This window comes from Prionailurus bengalensis, chromosome B3 (assembly GCF_016509475.1).
Source record: "Prionailurus bengalensis isolate Pbe53 chromosome B3, Fcat_Pben_1.1_paternal_pri, whole genome shotgun sequence".
Lineage (NCBI taxonomy): Eukaryota > Metazoa > Chordata > Mammalia > Carnivora > Felidae > Prionailurus > Prionailurus bengalensis.
In genome coordinates this window covers 19,828,161-19,851,590 of record NC_057355.1, presented here as the reverse complement: position 1 = coordinate 19,851,590, position 23,430 = coordinate 19,828,161, and the positions used below count along the sequence as shown (strand labels likewise).

Here is a 23,430-nt window from a genome sequence, read left to right as displayed (position 1 = left end):
GGCAGGACACGGGCACATGGTGGCTTCGGGTGGAATGTGGCTGGGTTTTCATGCTCTCCCTGGTGTCATTGGCTTATGGGGGGAAGCTACAAAATAAGCCCCTTTGTCACTTGTCAAACCTACAGCAGATGTGCTAGGCCAGCTTCTGGTCTGGCAGCATGCCTGTGGCCCCAGGGAAGAGAACATGACCAGGTCTGCCCAAGGCACGCCTGCCAAAACGCTTGGCCAATTCACAGCCCAGTAGCACTGATAACCCATGACACCTGCAGGCCATCTAGTGGGATCCTGCTCATTTCTGTTAGCTCTTTATACACATCTTTAAATTTTGTCTTATCTTATCTACAGAATGGCATTCACCAGATGCCTAGTTTTAATTTGACTTCTCCAGAAGAAAGCTGGAGGGGCAGGCCGGCAAAAGGGAGAAGTGCTATTCACATAACCTTGGGAAGATTATGAAGTCTTCTGCATGACTAGAATTCTCTCCCCCAGAGCAAATAACTTTCTATGATAAATATGCTGCATGTTTAGCAAGAAACGTACCAAAAAAAAAAAAAATAGAGAAAAAGAAAAGGGTCAGTGTGAAGTTCCACCTTCAAAATATGACTTTGAAGAAATCAAGACACTCTATACAGGTCTATACAGGTTTGCTAAGAGAGATGATTTGCGTTTGGGCCAGACGTGGCCTTTGGCAAACATTGCTCTGGCTCCAGATCATTTCCCGTTGATCTTCCACAAATGATCAACCAAGGTCATCGGGTGGTCCTTGAGACTCCATCTCATTTTCTCCTCTGAAGTATGTTTTTAAAAGTCTACTTGTAGTTATGCTATATTTGTAATCCGTAATGTAGTCACTTAACAGCACTCCTTCGTTCAAGAAAGCATTTAGTGAGCTCCCATTCTGTGCCACGCGTTGCCTGATACACTGAAATACAGGGGTGAGCAAAATCCAGGCCAGTGGGGAGCAGAGGGGCATCAACCCAACCCCCAGGTATGTCCAATTACAGACTGGCCAGTGTTGGAAGAATGAGGTGCAGGACAAGCCCTTGACCTCTGGCAGATGCACACCTAAGTTTGTATTCAGCCTGCATCCGTTTTTAATCTGCCTTTTCAGTGAGAAAGAGGAGAGTACTTCGGTCCAGCCTATCTTTGCTGAGAAGTACGTGGTACAGGGCATGTATTTGCTAAAATGACTGAGGAAATGAGGGCCCCTGAACAGATAATGTCCACATTGTGGGGCAAAGGCGCTGGTAAAGAGACATGCAGGGGAGTCTAGGAGCCCCTCAACAGCCAGCCTGGATGTCAGACAAGGTTTCCAGGGTGCATAATGGTTAAAAGATGAATGCAGGGGTGCCTGGGTGGCTCAGTCCATTAAGTCTCCCACTTCAGCTCAGGTCATGATCTCATGGTTTATGAATTTGAGCCTTGCATTGGGCTCTGCACTGATGGTACAGAACCTGCTTGGGATTCTCTCTCTTCCTCTCTTTCTGCCCTGCCTCAAAATTAATACACTAAAAAAAAAAAAAAAAAAAAAAAAAAAAAAAAAAAAAAAGGTGAATACAGGGAAATGGCCCAGCAAAGGCAGGGAGCACACGCCAGTCAGAAGGCATAGAGCTTATGGCACAGCTCAGCCTTGGACACTTGCTGCTGGATGTGGAAGACCAGGAGAGAGTGACCTGGGGTAGAGTGAGGGTCAGGGGGTCAGATTTGCATTTCTGCATTGGTCCTGGGGCAGGGACACCCTGACAGTCCTGTGACCACCCAGACACAAGGGGCACTGGCCACGGCCATAAAAAGAGGGGACAGGACCCTGACACCTCTAGCAGACTGAATGTGAGGCCCTCACATTGGGGCAGATTCCAGTTTTGTTCTGATTTGGAGAATGGGTGCATTTTCATGCCACTGAGCTAGAAGGGAGAAATAGCAGGCTGAGTGGGGCCTGAGTGGGGAGCAGGCTCACTTTGGGGGCAGCTGGAATGTGAGAGGTGGCGGTGGGGAGAGGTGTTGGGTGCCCTGTGGCTTACCGGGGAAGGAGCAGTAGGGGCCAGAGCTCCAGGTCTGTGTGGGAAGTGGTTCTAGCCAGAGCTGGCCTCAGGGGGTGCACCAGGACAGCTGTTCCAGCGTTTAAAATACTGGTCAAGAGCCTCTGCCTGGAGCATCTCTCCCCGGCCCAGTGCACTCGGCCTCAGCACCCAGCCTCGGCCACTGTGGTCCCTCCTCTGGGGTCCTGTGTGTTCTCGTCACCAGCAGCGAGAGGGGAGGCCTGGCCAAACCTGGGCTCTCAGATCCTCCTTCTGCAGGACAGCCTCATGGATTTTCAAATATTTAAAACTCTCAGCCCTGATTAAGGCCATGATTTAAACCTGTGTTACTCTCTAAGGACAGCCGTAACAAATGATCACAGACCGGGTGGCTTGAAACAATAGAAATTTATCGTCTCACAATCTGGAGTCCAGAAGTCTGAACTCAAGGTATCGACATGGCGGTAGCTCCTCTGAAGGCTCTCGTTGAGAATCTTTTCTTGCCTCTTCCAGCTTCTGGTGGCTCCAGCTGCTCCTGGGCCTGTGGCTGTGTCCCTCCCACCTCTGCCTCTGTCTCTGTCTTCCCAAGGGCTTGTCCTCTTGTGTCTCTAATCTCCCCTGCCATTTTTTTTAATGTTTATTTTATTTTTTTTGAAAGAGAGAGAGAGACCAGGGAAGGGACAGAGGGAGAGGGAGAGAGAGGATCTGAAGCAGGCTCTGTGCTAACAGCAGAGACCCTGATGCAGGGCTCAAACTCACGAACCGTGAGATCATGACCTGAGCTGACTAACTGACTGAGCCACCCAGGCGCCTCTCCCCTGTGTTCTTATATGGGGACATTTGTCATTGGAATTTAGGGCACATCCAAATAATCCAGGGTGATCTCATCTGGAGCTCCTTAACTTTAATTACTTCTGGGTGGACATACCTTTTGGGAGGCCACCATCAACCCACTGGAAAACCTACAGAGGGCGAATTACAACAAGCAGGTTCTTTCTTGTGTGCAGTATTTCCCCCTTCCTTCAATCCAAAGATCTGAAGATTTGACGATCAGCCTGTTCTCTTCGTAAGGAGGTTGGGCTCAACTCTTACCAGGCATACATAGACACTAAATATATTTTATTGTGCTCCAGGTCCATTCATTTGCAGTCTTACTTGAGTTTAGTTTAGTTCTACGTCTGTGGCCTTGAAAGGTAGATCATGCGTGCTACTGTCTCCTCCCCCTGCATCTTTCACCAAGAGAAAGGCAGAACACCTCCCAGGGAAGTTCTGAGGGATCTGGATAGGTGACAAGTGAAGCTTCAATGTAAATGGACAGCCCAGGTACACTACCAGAGAAATATTATGAAAAATACTTGAAACCCCACAAAGGATCTTAGGTTGCCTTTTCTAATAAAGATAATCATGTGCATAAGGGAAACTAGCCTCAGTCTCCCTCCCAGGCTTGATACTCACCATCATGACCACTTCACTGTTCCACCATATTTGTTCTCGAGATCTGCAGAAGAATCTATTCCGTGAGTGATACCTCCTTGGAGATCCTAAACCATGTATCCCTTTCTCGTGAATCACATCACTCTTCATGGGTAACCCCTTTAGCAAGGACAGGTACAGATACTATTTGAAGGGAGAGCTAATGTTTCAGTCACGTGGTTTGGGTCATCGGCACTCTGACCTTCCTAGCCAGGCCATTGGACCCTGGGTTCCAACCTGAGGGCCATCTACAGAACTCTGTATCTGAGCTGGGGGCACAGGGGAGGGTGCTTTGGTCCTGGATGGGACCCAGTGGTACTTATGCATCAGAAACACAGTAAAACTCAATGCAACTTTGTTGAGCAGGCAACTGAATATGCAACCACAGGGAAATCAGGGCAGGTAGACCTGGCAAAAGGCAGGATACAGGAATCCAGGATCCTCTTGTACTTCTCTGTGGTTGGCTGAGAAACGAGGCAGTGATTGGAGCCAAGAGAAAGAAAATGGGAAGCCCAGACCAAGTGACTACTGGCTGAATCAGTCTGTGACAGTAGGGTCACCTGTGATTCCATCTGAATAATTTGTTATATTCAGTTCCATTGGCCTGACAGTGCCTCACTGGCTGTCAAAGACTCATAATGACCTGGCACAGGAGAGAGGTCTGTCCCTGAGACCACGCTAAAGAGAGAGCCCCAAACTGTGCCATGGAACCTGTGCCATCACAGCCTACCCTCAGAACTTGTGTTAACATTGGGTTATTACCCAGAGCCCAGTCATGATTCGAGCCAGGATGCCCATGCTCTTTCATCCCACTAGGGGACTATTTTGTGACTTCTGGCGACATGCTTTCCCATGTCACCTGATTTGGGGAAGTCACCCACTCGGGCTTGGAAGAGAGTTCACTTCCTCCTTTGTAACTGCAGGTGGGGCCTGGTGACCATAGAAGTCAGAAGGTGCTGGACGGTAGTAAGATGGGTGGTGAGTCAGTGGGGCAAGATGGATGGGAATATCCCAGGGAACTTGGAGCCATCAGTGGGATACATAACACCTTATTGTGTAATGGGATATTTAGCAGATTAGGAAATATTACCTTAGGTATTTTATACTAAGTCAATGTTTCTGGTTCAGGCAGTGATACTTGGGGAAGTTGCAAAATGCCATCAGAGAGTGTTATGAACAAAATATCTTATTGTATAGTTTTCATAGAAGTATCTCTCCATGGGAATTATACATTATCTAGGACTTGGGGTGGGGGTTAGTTTTAGTACCTGGTCTGCAATTGTTTTTGAGCTGCTTGTGGTGTTTCTTTCTTTCTTTTTTTTTTAAGTTTATTTGTTTGGAGAGAGGGAGAGTGCAAGCAGGGGAGGGGCAGAGACATAGAGATAATCCCAAGCAGGCTGTGCACCATCAGCATGGAGCCCCATGTGGGACTCAAACTCACGAACAGTGAGATCATGACCTGAGTGGAAGCCAAGAGTTGGGCACTTAACCAATTGAGGCACCCTGGCACCCCTGTTTGTAGTGTTTCTAAGGAATCTGGTCTACTGGGGTCTCATGGACAGAGCTCATTAGCGGTGGGACAGGCCGTGGTACTTCTTCGTAAGCATTTGGTCCTGTCAACGAAGGCTGCCTTGCAGATCAATCCCCACCCTTAAATATAAGGCTGGGTATGGGACTGTTCCACTTTCCTCCCTCAGGACGGTGTGGGGAAGTTGAGGCCAAGAGAGGTCTGAGGGAAGGTGTCTTGCCTCTCTACCCTTGGGTGCTTTTATTCCCTTCAAGAGTTGCCTTGGGTGTGGCTCCCACAGTGGGCTGTGGCAGCCGTGGAGCTGAGCCTGACCATCTTTGCCTGGCCTCCAGGTCACCCTCGGCCTCCACTGCTCCCAACCCCCCCTTTCCTCCTCTTCTACCTTCCCTGCCCTGTGCCACCATCTGCTACCTCAGAGCCTGCATCACACTCTGGGCTGCTTGATGGGGGGCCCCCAACTAGAGCACAAACTCCCAAGAGCAGGGCCCAGGCACCCTCATCCTGCCTGTCTCCACCCCAGCACCAGACTGAGCCCCAGAGGGAGCCATTACTGAATCAGACCATGGCAGCAGGACCAAGAAAATGCTTCACCTCAGGACATGGGAATTCTTTTCCCCATGATCTTTTAAAAGTTAAAAAAAAAAAACTCTTCTACCTTGAAGAACTCTTAAACACACACACACACACACAAGCACACACACACACACACAGATGTGAGCGCTTTACGTACACCAGTTCATATGCCAGTGCCCACTCATGACAACCCATTATGATGCCCATTGTACAGATGAGCAAACTGAGGCCAGGGAGGTTACCAGACCACTCTAAGTCATACCACTGGTGAGTATGAGACTGGGTTTTGAATCTAGGCAAGGAGGCTCCTAGATTCCTGCTCTTAAATACCAAGTTATACTCCCTCTCAAACTATTTTCCTTGGTGGTGAAGGCAAGTTATGCCAAATGAAGATTTATAAAACCCTGAAAATAATTTAGAAATTTTAAATTAGCAATAATATCACCAACAAAGATTTGCTGCTATTAATGTTTTACTGTACCTCTTTCTAGATCTTTCTCTGTGCTTGTTTTGGTACCATGTTGCCAGTGGCTGCTAAAAATTCCAAAGTATGGATTACTATAATTTACTTATTCCTGTCCTTTCTGTAGAATATCTTGCTTCCAACTGCCAATAACCATTTGATCAATTGCTCTGCTCTCACCATTCTTATACATGGAGTTCCTTCATCTTCTGGACAAGGATCACCAGACAATTTGCTGGCAATTCCACAAAGTCTTTTTTTGCTTTTTTTTGTTTTTGTTTTTGTTGGATTTTTTTTGTTTTAGTAGAACGATTTCAAAACCTATGAGAGTGGCATTGTTTTCCCCGCCACATACACAGACAAGTTCTCAGATTTAAATATTGTTACTAGGAGTGAAAATGTCTCCTTGGTGTTTACCATCCAAGACCCCTATGCCACAGATATTCATGAAAAAGAACACCTGTAGCACCCACAGAGAAGCTACAGGTGATCATGAGATCCTCTTTAAAATGAAGAGTAACCTCATTTCTCCCTGCCAGGTGAAATGGCTCCAACAACAAGAAGTTAAACGCAGGGTGAAGAGGCAGGTGCGAGGTGACCCTCAGGCCCTCTATTTCAACGACCCCATTTGGTCCAACATGTGGTACATGGTGAGTAGGGTGTGGGCCTTGCTGCCCCCAGGGCATCGGCAGCGCCGTGTTCCCGAGATGGGTTCAGTTCCCCCAGCAAAGCTAAATTCTCACAACAACTCGAAACAGACACACTTCATATGGGTGAGAAACCCCTACTTTAATGCTGGGTAGCACAAACTTTCTCATGAAAATTTGTTAGAAATTATGTGAAAGTCTCCAGGGGGTGGTGGTGGAGCCCTTGAGCAGGGGAGTGATTTAAGGCAAACTCAGGACTAATAGTGAAATGAGAGCCCCCCCCCAAAAAAAGGGAGATAATGCCCTAGGAAAATGGGCAGGTAAATTGCCGGGTGCAGAAAGCATGTGGAGTGCTTCCTGGAAATGCGTGGGAGAGTCTCTCTGCTAAGGCACGGAGAAATGTTTCCTCCCCTGCTGCATTTACATGGTATGGTATGTCTATCTCATGCCACAGTATGGGCGCAAGGAGTGCCCATGCTGGGGGGGCTTTGTGTCTTCTGTGCCTACAGCACTGTGGCGACAAGAACAGCCGCTGCCGGTCAGAAATGAACGTCCAGGCAGCGTGGAAGAAGGGCTACACGGGCAAAAACGTGGTGGTCACCATCCTTGATGATGGCATAGAGAGGAATCACCCCGACCTGGCCCCGAATTATGTAAGTCAAACACAGAAACGTGCAAGGATATTCAACCATGCTAGTCATTAAATAAATCCAGATTTTAAAAACCATAAGGTGCCATTTCTCTCTCCTCACCCACTGTATTAAACAATATAGAGGGACACCTGGGTTAAATGTTGGACTCTTGATTTCAGCTCAGGTCATGATCTCACGGTCATGAGATTGAGCCCTGCATTGAGCTCTGTGCTGAGCATAGAGCCTGCTTAAGATTCTTTCTCTCCCTCTCCCTCTGCCCCTCCCTCATTCATGCTCTAAACAAACAAATAATACAGAAAACCATGTTGAGAAGGATTGACAAACCATACTTCCCTCTGCCTTCTGGAGCCCAGGATTTCACAGAACAATTTTTTTAGATGTTTGAGGAGTCACATGTACTTCTGGGAATAGATCCTAAAGAATTCAGAAACACATGTGTGGATGATCATCATACTAACATGAGCAACAAGGAACAGGACGTGATTAAAGCCTGGGCTCTGGACCCAACTGCCTGAGTTCCTATTCTGGCTCTGCAGCTGATTAGCTCTGAGACCTTGGGCAGGTTGCTTCACTTCTCTGTGCCTCAGTGTCACCGTCTGTAAAATGGTATCTCATCAGGTTATCTTAAGGATTAAATGTCTTCATAAATGTCAAGAAGACAGCCTGGAGCATAGTGAGAATGAGAAATGCATTCAGTATCCTAAGGACACTGAGTACCTAACAATGGTTAAGTCAACCATGTCGTATCTGTTTCATAGACCTCATGCAGCCCTTTATTTTTTTTTTTATTAAAAATTTTTTTTTCCAACGTTTATTTATTTTTGGGACAGAGAGAGACAGAGCATGAACGGGGGAGGGGCAGAGAGAGAGGGAGACACAGAATCGGAAACAGGCTCCAGGCTCTGAGCCATCAGCCCAGAGCCTGACGCGGGGCTCGAACTCACGGGCCGCGAGATCGTGACCTATGCAGTCCTTTAAAATGACAGTTTTGAAGTCAACAACTGAGGACTTTTATGATGTGTTTTAGAAGGAAGATATGAAATTATATGAATACTATGATTATGGGTATATAAACAAAGACATACATATTAAAAGTATACGATGAAGGAAATTCTGATACATACCACAAAATGGATGAACCTTGAGGAATTCAGTGAAATAAGGGGCACCTGGGTCGGTGGCTCCATCAGTTAAGCATTTGACTCTTGATTTCAATTCAGGTCATGATCTCACGGTTCATGAGTTTCAGCCCCAAGTGGCCCTGAGGCGCAGAGCCTGCTTGGGATTCTCTCTCTTGCTGTCTCTCTGCCCCTCCCCTGCTTGTTCTAAATAAATACATACATACATACATACATACTTAAAAAAAAAATGAAAGAAGCCAGTCACACACACACACACACACACACACACACACACACACACACACGAACCCCAAATACTGTATGATTCTGCTTATCTGAGGCACCTAGAGAAGTCAAATTCATAGAGACAGAAAGTAGGGTGGGGGTTCCCAGGAGCTGGGGGAGGGGGAGGCTAGTGTCTGATGGGTGCAGGGTGTCAGTTTTGTAAGACGAAGATATCCGGGGATGCGTGGTGGTGATGTTGAGTAACCATTGAAGTCTGATGCTATTGAACTTTATACTTTCAAATGGTTAGGGTGGTACATTTTGTTGTGTGCATTTTACCACAATAAGAATATATGTAAGATGATAATTATCATACGAGAGCACCAAGTGTGTTTTTCTCTAACTTTCTAATAGTTGCATAAAAACATTTAAAGCATGCTTTAATTTCCCTCAGTCATTAAATTTCATCTCTTAGGATTCCTACGCCAGCTATGATGTCAACGGAAATGATTATGACCCATCCCCACGATATGATGCCAGCAATGAAAATAAGTATGTCACTTTGTCTCCTCTTTCCTTACTTGCCTGTCCCTCTCCCTGCAGAATCACTATTGAACTGGCCCCCAGTAGGGATTCCAGAAGGGTGATGGGGCAGCCTGGCCAGTGTCTGGGACTAACCCGGGAGCCAGAAGCCAGACCCGCACAGCCCTTCAGGCCCAAGACACTTTCTGTGGACTTTGTGTCTTAGGGAAGAAGCAAGAAATGGATGTTCAGCTAGAAATGGATGTTGGCCAACATTGTTCCTGTTTCCAGCCTTTTCGGAATATTGGAAAGGAATAGCCCTTGAATCTAGTGGTCTCCATGACCAATTGTGTTAAGACAGCAGTTGGGCCTATTGGAACACAGAGGTCACATGCTGAGCTTTTTTTGTCGCCACTTGTGACCTTATGAGAGAGGTGGGGCATGCATGAGGGATGTTGGATAAATCTGGGTTCAAACCCCAGCTCTACCATTCCTGGCTGTGTGGCTCCTTCTCAGTCTCTTAGAGACTTTGCAGTGGAGACAGTGCTCCCTACCTCCCAGGGTTGTAGGCGGGGCGAGCGGACAGGCGAAGACCGCATACACATATTGTGAGCGCTCAGCCTCCATGGTTTTTCTCATCACTTTGCAAATGAAGGCGGCAGGATCTGGGGAGCGAGGTGACTTGTGTGCTGTTAGTGACAGTCCTGGGGGTAGCGTCCAGCTTCGCAAACCTGCTCCTGGGAGTTCACTTTGCTGCGTCCTGCTTGTCTTCTCTCTGCTAGCGTGCCCCATGCAAGCTCTTACCATCCCTCAAAAATATTTAAAGGAAAAGAACAAAAGCCCTTTTCTTCCCTCCCTCCTCTAACATGATGCTTGCCAAGGTGCATTCTCCCTCCATATAGTGTTTTGCTTTTCTGTAGAGTCCCTGGTGAGGTTCAAATACTGGTGCCCTCTCTGTGCTGTGCAGGGAGGCTCGGCCAGGCTGATATGTTCAACACAACAGACACAGAGCTCCCCAGAGCCCGCCAAGGCCCCAGCCCTGAGGGCTGCTTTCCTGCCTCACGTCCCAAGGTGCCCCTTCCTGCTCAGCAGCGAGCACGCCTGGGGCACAGGGTGCCTCATTTCCCCGCCACACATCCAGGGGGCAGGGAGGAATGATCCAGACGCGATGCAGTGACCCATGAAGGATAGGATTGAATCTGGGCGAGACATGGAGCTCCGTGACACTGTGAACAGCCCTGGCCGTGGGGCCGCATGAGGTCCGCAGAAGGACAAATGACCCCCCCACCAGAGGGTAGCACGCAGACCCAGGACTCTTTTAAAAGACGGTTTTAAATTTGAATCAATGATTCTAATCCCCTGTGGACTCTCCTCAAAGATGTGCTGTTTAAACTCGCCCATATTTTGGCCTCTGCTAGAGGAATTGCCTGGATGCAGCACGTTGGAAAATGGAGTCATTACCGAGGAAAGCAATTTGTTTTTTCTGGTAATTTCTTCATAGTCCCTCCGCTACTGTTGAGTGTCCAATTTCGAACACTCTTCCTCAGCTCCGGCTTAAATGGCCATGGAGGTGAAGGGGGGGGCTCTCTGGAGGTGAGCATGGGGGTGGCAGGTACACAGGGAACACATTTGTTCTTTCTTCCGTCCCGTCAGCCGGGCAGATGTTTACACCACACCTGCAGTGTGCCAAAAGCGGTGTGTTGTCAGTCATGTGAATGCATAGCTCGGGGTGGGGGAGCCCGGGGACCCTGGGTGCTGGGAGCAGGAGCCCCTCACTTCAGCCTGGGGGTTATGGGGAAGAGCCACCCCTGAGCAGGTGCTCGCAGTTTGCGGGGTGGCGGGAAGGTCCTGTTTGCCTGCCTGTCCGTTCCGGTGTGGCGGGGACAGGACCGCCCAGGTCTATGCAAACCCTGGCCTCGTGCCCCCTCCCAGAGGAGTCAGCCATGGGGGGCAGGGTAAGTGGTGTCGAGGAGAGAAGGAGGCAGGACATAGGCTTTCGTGTCCCATCTGGACTTAGGGATAACTGACTGTCCTTGTAGGAGACCCGAGCCTTGCACCGAACCCGCTACAAATCGGGGGGCTGAGCCCTGACTCTGTTTTCTGCTCTGCTTCAGACACGGCACCCGGTGCGCAGGAGAGGTCGCTGCTTCAGCCAACAACTCATACTGCATCGTGGGCATAGCATACAATGCGAAAATAGGAGGTAAGGTCCGGGAGCACACAGCCTGGGAGCTTCAGGGCCCGCTGCAGGGGCGCTGGGGGTCCCTCCCTGCAGGGCTCAGCAACTGTGCCTCTGGCCTTGGCCTGGCCACAGCCTGAAGCCTCGTGCCCGTGTGCCGCGGCCAGGCAGCCAGCAATCAGTGCCCAGGACCTGGAGGCAGAGGCATCGCTCACTGTTTTGGCTGAAAAGCCATCAGAAAGGCACCCTCTCTCTCTTTTCCGATCCTGCTAGTCTGACTCACCATGGTCAACCAGACCACATTGGTTCCCTGCTGCTCACAGCCCTATGGCGGCTCCCTGTGACATTCACAACACACTGTACCGTCTTTACCTGGGACCAAGGCCTTTCATTGCCCCAACTCCTGCTCGAGCCTGGTGGCCCACTTCTCCTGCCCCTGCCCCTCAGCATTAGCCAAAGGACATTTGTCATAGTGTCCCCCAGTCACACATGCTCTTCCCAATTTACGCCTGGACTTGGAACATTCTTCCCATCACCCCAAAGAACTCTCCCCGCCTCTCCCTTTGGCTCAGTCCACTCATGACTTATGGGCAGCCCATGGCAACTCTGCTTCATGAAGTGTCCCCTGAATGTAGCTGTCCTGCCATCTTGTTCACTACAGGCAATGGGGGTCAGCTCTTCCAGGTCCCTGTAAGGAGCAATGTCAAACAGTTACGACATGGTTGACTTAACCGTTGTTAAGTACTCAGGATCCTTAGAATACTGAATGCATTCCTCATACTCACTATGTGCCCAGCTCTCTTCTGGACAGTTATGAAAACCCCAGGTGTTTCTGCTTCCACTTTTGGGCTTCCCCATTTGTGAGTGAAGCCACCCTTGCTAGGAGAAGGCTTGAGAACAGTCTGCCTTCCCCACCTGAGCCTGGCAGTTTGACAATTCAGACTGGCAGTCAGCAAGTACTCCGAGGTAATGAAATGACTGGGAACTGAGCAGGTACATGCCACGAGCGTGAATGGTCCCTGACCGTCCAGATGGTTTGGGGGCACCGCTGTCCTCACATGGGACTCTCAGTTTGGAGGTGCTCATGCTCATTCAACGGCATGCGAGGATGCTGCCTTCCCTGCTGCTTTGCCTTTGCTCAGATGACTTTGCCTTTTACCTTTGACCCCCTCCGGTCTACTATGAGCCCCATAGGTGGAGAGGTTGGGCCACGGGTTCTCTGGATCACCCAGTCCTTAGGGGACTTCTTGAATTTTGAAAGGAGAGTCCTCAGCTTTTACTTAACTAGTATGCCCTGCCTGCCCTTTCCCTTGGAAATCTTTGAAGTGGCTCGGATTTATCATTTTATGATAGCATTAACCACCAAGGGTATGTCCGGCAGACCAAATCTGGACACTCTGTCACCTGGACGCTCCTTTGTGGACAGATGTTGAGATGTTTTAAGTTCTCCCTGGAGGTTCTAATGCATGAATACTCCTAAGAAGTCTCTCCATGAACTGTAGGACCAGGCTGACCCCACTCCTACGACCCACTAGCTGTGCGTCCTTGGACCTCTCTGAGCCTTGGTTCCTTCACTTGTGGAGGAAGAATGGCAGAGTCAGCTGGCCTGCTGGGTCTGTTACAAGGATGAAGTGAGATGCCATGCATGAAAGCATTGGCTCAGAGCTAAGTCTGCAGGGAGCCTCTGAACAATTCCATTCCTACTTCTGGAATTCAGAGGCAGAAAAAAAGTGATTTGCGTTGTTGTGAGAGGTGAACCCCACCTTTGGGGTTGTCTGAGCCCTGCTCCCCCAAAGACCCTGGACTGGTATCACTGACATTCTCTGGGAGCTATTAAAAGTGCAGAATCCTAACCCCCATCCCAGACCTACTGAGTCAGGATCTACATTCTAATAAAATCCCTAGAGGGTGTGACAAAAATGACAGTTTGAGAAGTGCTGGTGTAGAGGGTTCTGGAGTCAGGCAGATAGGTAACACCTATATTGTGGACTGCGATGAGCAGCCAGCAGAATTAACGGAGATAAAGAACCTCCAGAGAAGTACACATGAATATGGTTTGTTCTTGCTCAAAGAGATTTGCTCCATACTCATTACAAAATTGTATACCCAAGTTGCCCAAATTCTGAAGAGATCACTTCTATGACCAGGGCTGGAGGACAGGAATATATTTTAATAATGCATTTAATATCTTTGAGCATGAACTGTACACTATGATACCGTGCTCGCCATCGAAGGGGAGAATAAGGATAAGACCGACACAACCCGGGACCCCCAGGAGCTCCACGGGTCTTTGGGATGAACAGCGTGAACACAAAAGACAGTATGGGACCAAGTACTGAAATGACAGAGGCAGACGGGGTCCCAAGCGTGGCAGGGCAATCACCTAGTGAGGGAAGAATCACAAGGACACGGCACAAGCTCAACACGGTAGAATTCAACTGGGAATGGAGGAAGTGCAGATGACAAAATAGGATCTGCAGCATGGAGCGTGCCACAGAGGGTTAGGGGCCATGGGGTGGGGCTGGCCATGGAGGGGCAAGCTGGCATTGACCCGGGGAACTTGTGGCACCTATGTCCCGAAAGATGCTTGTACACGGGCAGCCACCCCTTCTTCCTCCAAGCCCACCCCTGGACAGGGCAACCTTCAGGCACCCCTAACAGACTCCCTCTCTGAGTCTGCATACCACAGAATTTCTGTGAGATGCCCATGGAACTGACCATGAGCTTGGCCCTTTAACTTTTTGTTGTTGTTGTTAGCTGTTGCTCGAGAAATTAAAGTGTATATCCTAACTTATTCCAATCTACCTGAAATTACTAGTATACTACTTCATGTATCATGTATGAGCCTAAAACAGATTATTTGAATTCACACTCACTCTCATCCTTTGTGCTGTTGTTTTTATATTTTACTTCATGTGTTATAATCCCATATGCATTGTTATTCTTGCTTTAAACAGTTGACTTGGAAAATATTAATGGCAAGGAATACATTTACCTACATACTTACCATTCCCAGTGCTCATCCTTACTTTCTAGCTTTGGATTTCTATCTGCTTTCAATTTTTCTTTAGCCTGAGAATTTCTTTTCATGTTTTTTGAGGTGCAGGTGTACTGGTAACAATTTACTCTGCATTTATCTGAAAATGTCTTTATTTTGTTCTCATTTTTTAAAGTTTATTTATTTTGAGAAAGAGAGGGAGAGAGAGAGCACACACAGGCAAACAAGGGAAGGGCAGAGAGAGAGGGAGAGAGAGAATCCCAAGCAGGCTCCATGCTGTTACACAGAGCCTGACTCAAGGCTTGATCTCACAAACTGTGAGGTAATGACCTGAGCCGAAATCAGAATTGGACCCTTAACCAACTGAGCCACCCAGGCACCCCCTATTTCATTCTCACCTTTAATTTATTTTTTAATGTTTATTTTTGAAAGAGAGAGAGAGAGAGAGAGACAGAGCACAAGTGGGAGACAGGGGAGCAGGCAGAGAGAGAGGGAGACACAGAATCCAAAGCCAGCTCTGTCAGCACAGAGCCTGACATGGGCCTCAAACCTGTGAACCATGAGATCATGATCAGAGCCAAAGTCAGACGCATAACCAACTGAGCCACCCAAGCACGCTTTATTCTCATTTTTGAAAGAAATTTTTCTGCACATAGAATTCTAATGTGACAGGTTTTTCTTTCAACACTTTAAAAATGTTCTTACATTGTCTTCTGGCATCCATTGTTTCTGATGATGAGTCCATTATAATCCCTGTTGTTGTTCCCCCTTTATGTAATGTGATTTCTTTTTTTTTTTTCTTTCTGTGTTTTGCCTGTGACTACGATGCCCTTTGGTATAATTTTCTTCATGTTTATCTAGCTTGGGGTTTGCTTTGCTTCCTAGTGGCTTGTTCTTATTTTTTGGCCTAAATCAAACGTGGAAAAATTTCTGCTATTGTTTAATTTTTTTTCAACCCTATTTTCTCTCTCCTCTCTTTGGGCATGGATTATAGTTGTTAGATTGCTTGATACACCTTACAGGTAATTGAGGCTGTGTTCATTTTTTTAAGTCCTTTTTTTCTCTGTGTGTTGCAAATTATATGATTTCTATTGCACTATCTTCAGGTCCATTAATACTATCTTTTGTTGTGTCTAGTCTGTTGTTAAATCCATCCAGTGATTTTTTTTTTTAACTTTCAGATCTTGTGCCTTCCTTTTGTCAAAGTCCATTTGACATCTTTTTACTGTTTCCAAATCTTTCCTGAGATTCTTCTTCTCTTCACCCATTATTTCTATCTTTTGTTTTAGATTCTTTAACGTATTTAGAAGAGTTACTTTAAAAACTTGTTCTACTAATTCCAATATCTGGGTTATTTGTGGTTATTTCTAATGGTTGAGTTAGGAATAGGGTCATATGCTCCTATTTCTTTGCTCGTGGCTGGTAAATTTTTACTGTGTGCTAGCCATTGTTGTGCTACATTGTAGAGACTACATTCTATGATCTTTGAATGCTGTACAGTTTCGTTCTAGCAGTCAGCTCAACTTGAACTTGTGATGGTTTGATTATTAATTTTTTTTATGGTTGATCTCTTTCTGATTTGCTCTTAGCCTTAGGGAAAATTCTTTATCCCAACCACATGGTCTTTACTCTTAGATTGTGACCCTTTGGGCATTTCAGTGGAAAGACTGAAATGTTTACCAAAACCTCTTACTTGGTGAGACTCAAACGCTAAATTGACTCCCCTGTAATGGGCAGCAGCTGAAGTATCTGCTCAGCTCATTCAGCTTCCAGCTGTTTTTTTCCTCTTGAACTTCTTAGAGTCTTTCCCAAACCTGTTTAGCTCAGGGGACAGCTAAGTGTTTGAGAGGAGTTTATATGTCCTCTTCTGTAGCTCTCATCTTTCTGAGATTTATCTCAATTTCAGCTGCTCTAGCAGTCCCAAACTCTATCCCATACTCCCCAGGAGAGCTAGATTGCACTTTCCTGCTTGAGTTCTAGCCTCTCCATATGAAGAGAATTGGGGAGTTCCCCCAGAAGAAAAGTCACGTAAACTTGCATCATACCTAATATGGTTCCCATCTTTCAAGAACTGAATCCTGTGCCTGCCTCTGTCTTCTTCTGGTTGCTTTCCAATGACCTTAAGATGTTGCATTTCTATTTAATAACTATTGTGTTGAGAATTTATAATTATTGTTTTTAGAGGAGTTAGCATGATAGAATCTACTCTGCAGTTATTAGAACTAAAACTTGTGATTTATATTTCTTTACCAAATAGATGGTGTATTAAGTATCTATTGCTGCTTGACAGTTACTACAAAATGTAGCTGCTTGAACAACAAACATTTGTTATCTCTGCCCCTCCCCTGCTCATGCTCACTCTCTCTCTCAAAATAAATAAATGAATAGACTTAAAAAACACTCATATATACAGATAGATGGATGGATGGATGGATAGTAGATGTATGGCTATTATTTCATTGGCATTTGATCATTCTCTACTTGTTTTTAGTAAGATATGTACAGCTTAAAATAAATATAGCTTAATCTTACACAAACATAACACAATTAAATCAAACTGAATAATTGCTGGACTCCAGATTTAATTTTATGTTTACATTTTATTTGTTTAATGTTTAATTTTATGCTTAATTTGATTGATGTAGATGTAACAGAAGAAAAAGAAACTTAACTTGAAATGAAGACATTGCTGAACTTCACATAAACATTTCATTGTAATGAAATATTTTCCAAATAGCCCTTTTCAGTTAGTAAAAACAAAACAAAACCCAAGATTGTGAAAATCTTTAAGAAGCCAAAGTTACTTTTCTAATGCCTAATTTGACATTATGTGAATTTAATAGAAAAAAACAAACAACTTGAAATGAAGGAATTGCTGGACTTTACATACATATTTCATTATGATGAAATATTTTCTCAAATAATCCTCTAAGTTTTTTTTTTTAAAGAAAACCAAGATTATGAAAATCTTTTAAGAGTCTAGGGTTCCTTTTTTTTTAATTACCTGTTTCCCATATTAGATAATTAGTACTTCAGTTTCTTCTCACATTCTCACCCTCATACCTTGATTCAGATTTTTGTCATTGTCCTTACATTGTCAGGGTTTGATTGTAATCATCTGTCACTGTGATTCTCCCACTTGTTCAGTCTTGCCACCATCATTTTCAGCATGGCATCTCCATTCCCGAATTATTTTTTTAAGTTTATTTATTTTGAGAGAGAGAGAGCACACCAATGCATGATACAGGGGAGAGGCAGAGAGAGAGGGAGAGAGAGAATCCCAATTAGGCTCTGTTTTGTCAGCCCGATGCAGGGCTTGGTCCCCCAAACCCCAGATCATGATCTGGGCCAAAATCAAGAGTCAGACGCTTAACCAACTGAGCCACCCAGGCACCTCTCCATTCCGGAATTATTTCTTTTCATTCATCTCTTAGTTGACTGGATTTCATCACTGAGTGTTTTTCAGGAAAGGCTAATAGGTGCTGTCTCTCCCTAGTTCTTTCATCTTTGAGAATGCCCAAAAGTTGCCTTTACACTTGAATTATATCTGTGTTATCTATTATATCTTTGTAGAACTTAGCAAACATCCCCCTGTTTGTCCGCTAGATTCAGTGTTGTTTGGACAAATTTGAGGTCAGCCTGATTTTTCCCCCGGTAGGTGATTTGACTTTTTGGCTTGTGTAAAATTCTTCCTTTAAACATGAAGTCTAGTAGTTTTGCTGGACCACCTATGGATGAGGATTATTCTCTAGCAGCTGTTCTTGGGAATCAATATTATTGAAAATATCTGAGTATTTTTTTTTTATTTCAGGCAAATTTTCTTCTGTTATGGTTTTGAATATTTTGGGCTCTATATATGCAGTTCTACTCTTCATGCATACCATTTATACATATGTTGGATTTCTATTTCTTGGCTTCTATATTTCTTTCTGATCATATTTAACTTTTTGTTTCCTTTCCATTTTATTTATTTATTTATTGTTAATTATTTTTAATGTTTTATTTATTTTTGAGCGAGAGAGGGAGGGAGGGAGATACAGATTCCGAAGCAGGCTCCAGGCTCTGAGCTGTCAGCACAGAGCCCAATGTGGGACTCAAACTCGTGAAGCACGAGATCATAACCTGAGCTGAAGTTGGACGCTTAACTGACTGAGACATATAGACATCCCTACTTATTTATTTTTAATTTTTATTTTTTCAGTTTTTCTCAAGCTTGTCCTCCAGTTCTTTGGGAATTTTGCCAAAGTGTTTTTGCCTAGAGAAAACTCCAATAAAGGCTTTCATTTATTTTTCTTCTTTTTTTTTTAAGTTTATGTATTTATTTGGAGACAGCGGGACAAAGGGAGAGAGAGAGGGAGAGAGAGAATCCCAGGCAGACTCCACACTATCAGGGCAGAACCCAATGTGGGGCTCAAACTCATGAACTATGAGATCATGACCTGAGCCAAAGTTGGACCCTTAAGCAACTGAGCCACCCAGGCACCCCAAGGCTTTCATTTCTAACATTGTTTAATATTTTCCTTCTATTTCTGTCCTAAGGATGAACACACTTTGGACGCCTTTCTTTTGTCTTGTCATGTCTTCATCGAATCCTTATATATCCTTGATCTCTTGCTTCAGAGAGAAATTACATTTTCCTTAAATTATGGAGAAATGTTTGTTTATATATTTATCATTTTCTTGCACTTATGCCCCCTTTTTCCTTATTTCTTGCAGCATTTTTGCACAGATGTTATGCTGCTCACTTTCTGGTTATTAATAATGACTAGCTGGAGAGTAGGTGAAGGCTTTCTCTCTAGGTCGGTAAGATGCTAGAATATGGGGGGTGAGGGGTGGGAGGAGCAGAGAAGAGAGCAAGGCTGCAGGTATTGAGAACTTGTGTTTGTGGACCCAGATCCTTCTCTTCTGCCAATCTAATAGCTGAAGAGCTCTCCTCCCCTCACTAGTGAATTAGCATTAACTCACATTATGCTCACCACAGTGGGGATGGGGCAGAGTTGGCTGTCACTTAACTTTTTCTCCTCCAACAAACCATGTCACAAAAAAAAATGCCTGTTCTTGGAAAGATGGTGTGTGTCTGTGTGGTTCCTGGTTAGACCTCACTGTTTCTAAAATAATAGACTTTTCATTTTTGCTGTGAAAACAATGCAGTGTGACAAAGAAACATCCCCCCTCCACCAGCCACCCCCCCTCACCATGCCCCCACCGCCACCCGTGTCCCAGCCACAAGGCCCTCAGGTGCATTACCTACTTTATGGAGAAATGATAAATCCTAGGGAATCACAGAGGCATGTGTCACCTTTATTGTTTTCAAGAGAGGAAAGTGGGGGTACTCCAAATTTAATTGGAAGTCCCTTTCATTTCAAAGAAATTTTCACTTTTTTTAAGTTTTAAGTTGTACATTGATGATTTGTGCCTTTTTTTTCTATATGTAATATTTCAATAAAAATCTGTTTAAAATTTTTTATGTTGTTAGATTAATCATTTTTGTGACTCTTGGGTTTGGGCTGTTGCTTAGAAAAGCCCAAGATAATAGATTGATTGTCCTGTATTTCCTCTAAAACTTAGTTTTAGAAGAATAGTTCATCTTAAAACTTTTATGGTTTTGTCTTTTGCATTTAGCTTTTTAATTCATATGGAATTTATTTCTGTGCATGGTGTGAAGGAGAGATCTAACTTTATTTTTCTCCATAGTTAATATTTACTGATCTCCACATGCCACCTTGATCCTCCATTGTCTCATTAGTTTCATTAGCCTATTTGTTCTTAATCCCTAAACAATACCTCACTTTTAAGTATATTATAGTTTAAGAAGATTTTTTTTTGATAACTTATAGGACAAATTTCTTCTTATGGTTCTTTTTCAAAAATTTCTTGGCTATTCTTGCACATTTTCTCTTTCAGATGAACTTGAGAATCTGCTTGTCAAGTTCCATAAAAAATCCTGTTGGGATTTTGATTGGGATTGCATGGAAATTATAGATTAATTGGGGGAGAATTGACATCTTTACAATATTGAGTCTTCCCACCCAGGAACATGGTATGTTTTTATTTATTCAGGTCTTCTTTGACATCATTTAAAAGTGTTATCGCTATCTTCATATCAATCTGATGCATTTCTTGTTAGGTTTATATCCAGGTTGATTTTTTTAAATTATGTTTTCAATTGGTTATTATTGAAATGAGTATAGGAAAATGACTGATTTGTGTGTGTTGGGTATTTGTATCTGGCCACCTTAATGAACTCTGTTGGTGCTATTATTTTTTGTTTTCTTGGCTTTTCCAGACAGATGGAAATAAAAGTTCTCTATAAATGTAATGGTAGTTTTTATCTCTTTAATAACTCTCATTTCTTTTTTGTGTCTTATTTCAATGTATAGGGACTCCTGATGAATATTAAATAGTGGTGGTTTGTAGGTTTTGTTGTTTTGTTTCCTGCTTATACAGGAATGTTCCTAGTATTGTGCCATTTGTAGATGTCTTCTGTAGGTTTTCTGTAATTATTTTTTATTAAATTAAGGAAATTTTTATATTCCTAGATTTCTAAGAGGTTTGATCAGGAATGGATGTATTGACTTTTATCACATGCTTTTTAAAAAGCATCTACTGAGGTAATTATATTGCTTTTCAAGTTTACTATTTAATCTGTTTAATTTAGTAAATTACAGTAATAGATTTCCTAATAATGGAAATTTCATTCTTCCATTCTTAGAATAAGTTCTACCTGATTATGAGTATTATTCTTTTAATACACTGCTTGCCGTGTTCAATTGTTAATGTGTTATACCTGGTTTTTTAATCTTTACTTGTAAGATAGATTGAACTACAGTTACTGTGTTTTGTGATGTCTGTCTCTAGTTTAGGTATCAGAATTATGCTGGTTTTATAGAATGAGTAAGGAAGTTTTCTATCTTTTACTGTGCTCTGAAACAGTTCATATACTGTGGACATTGCCTGCTATCTTAAATGTTGCCAGGGCTGAAAAATCAGTCTGACCAGACAGGGTGACTCTTCAAAGGACTAAGTCTATTCAGGTTTTCTATTTCCCCCTGAGGAAATTTTGGTAGTTAAATTTTCCTACAAAATTATTCATTTCTCCAGATTTTCAAATTTATGACCTATAAATTTAATATTGTATTCTTATAATTTAAAAGACATATCCTCCACATGCATACTTGTAATTGTTCTTAATCTTATTTGTGGCATCTTTCCTTTTTTTCCTTGATTAGACTAGATAAATTTGCTATTGTATGAAATAGGTTTTTTCCCAAGAGCAAGATTTTGATCCTTATTATTATTATTATTTGAGTTTTTTGTTTTCTAATTATGAATTCTACTTTTCTTTTCTTATTAATAATTCCTTTGGCTTTTTAATTTTTATTATTGGTGTCTTTTACTAGCTCCTTGAAAAGAATGCATAGTTCTTATTTTCAGGCTTTGATGTGCTCTAATAAGTAAATAAGTGTTCTATATATTTTCTTCTCATTACCTATCTCTGGCTTTAATTTTGCAGTGCTCTTATTGTTATTTGTTGCTGAATAATTTTTTTCAGCTTTGATTTTTCTTTTCAACTCAAGAGTTATTTATAAGGAATTTAAATTTTTTTCCAACTGGATAGATTTTTTTTTGGCACTCCTTTTGTTGCTAATTTTCATTGCAACATGCTATGCTAACTTCATTGCATTGAGATCAGAGACTGTGTTCTGTATAATTTCTGCCTTTTGGAATTTGTTGAGTGTTTCTTTGTGGTGTAATGCATGTTCAATTTTTGTAAATATCCCAGTGGGTTTTTGAAGAGTTTTTATTCTATGCTTATTGAGTACAAAAATCTATATAAACTAGATCAGAGGTTGCAACTGGGGGCCCACAGATTGCCTTGGCCTATATGTGTGTTTTGTGTGACCCACACAAATGTTTTTTTGTTTTTGTTTTTTAACGTAAGCGAATATTTACAAATCAAGGGATTTTACATTAAAATACAGATTTGGAGTTTGTCTTGAAAAATTAGAAGCTCTGGGCATGCTGGACCTCATCACTTCATGGCAACAGTTAGCTGGAACAGTGGCTGTTCTTTCAAAGAGCTGTTCATGTATCTCCCTCACTGCTTAGCTTGATAGACCTGTCTACCTCGGCCATTTGTCCTGCCTTCCTGGTGCCTGTAGGAATCTCTGTCACCTGTGTGCCTGATCAAACTCATTCAAAGATTTGGGAGTCTTGCACTCCATCTGGCTGGTCAGTTTCCGAGAAGGGATGTTTGTCTCCATGGTGACTGTGGATTTGTTGGTTTCTCTCAATCTTTGGTGTATAAATTTCATAGCTATGTTACAAGGCGCACAAATGTTATCATCTCTTGCTGGTGTGATGAATCTTTCTTTAATCACTGTAAAAATCCTCTCTGTTTCATTCTCTTTTTGCCTTTAATTGTTCTTTGGCTGGTAATAATACTGCCATACCTGCTAAGTTATTTTATGATCATTTTCCTCATATACTTTTCATTCTTTCATTTTTAACCTTAGTTCTGTAAGCGACATGTATCTGGCTTTATTTACATTTTTTGTGTGTGTGCAATCTAAGAATTGCTTCAAAGAGAGAACTTGATATGTTCACCCCTGTTCTGATTTCAGATGTATTTAGGTTTATATCTGTTACCATATTTTCCTTTCTCTTAATTTACTTAGTTTCTTTATTTTTTCTGTTTTTTCTTTCTTTCTGTTTCGTTACTTCCCTGCCCTTTGCCAGATAGATAAAGTTTCTTTCTCTCTTCTTTGTTCCCTTTCATCCTGATGGCTTGAAATTTCTGTCTTTCTCATCACCTGAAGCACACGTACTTGAATTTATATTCTCCTACACTGTTTAGCATTAATCAGTACCTATCCCCCTTCTCCTGAGCAAAACAAGAACCTTACCATAGTTCTCCTTCCTTCTGCCATCTTATCTTCTCCTTCATCACCTCCCCAAATTGGGGACATCCAGGATTTTCACTCCTTATTGTTATTAACAGGTTTACATTATGCAACAACAGTTATGTCA

General features: G+C 43.5%; 1 protein-coding gene across 2 annotated transcripts in view; it reads left to right on the top strand.

Moving 5' to 3' along the window:
* PCSK6 (proprotein convertase subtilisin/kexin type 6) overlaps positions 1-23,430 on the top strand; it is a 191,726-nt gene that overhangs the window by 59,090 nt on the left and 109,206 nt on the right. For both annotated transcript variants that reach the window (XM_043554811.1, XM_043554810.1), the window contains exons 3-6: positions 6,595-6,705; positions 7,212-7,355; positions 9,177-9,253; positions 11,338-11,426. In XM_043554811.1, the coding sequence (XP_043410746.1) occupies positions 6,595-6,705; positions 7,212-7,355; positions 9,177-9,253; positions 11,338-11,426 (421 nt within the window). The remainder of the gene's footprint in view (positions 1-6,594; positions 6,706-7,211; positions 7,356-9,176; positions 9,254-11,337; positions 11,427-23,430) is intronic.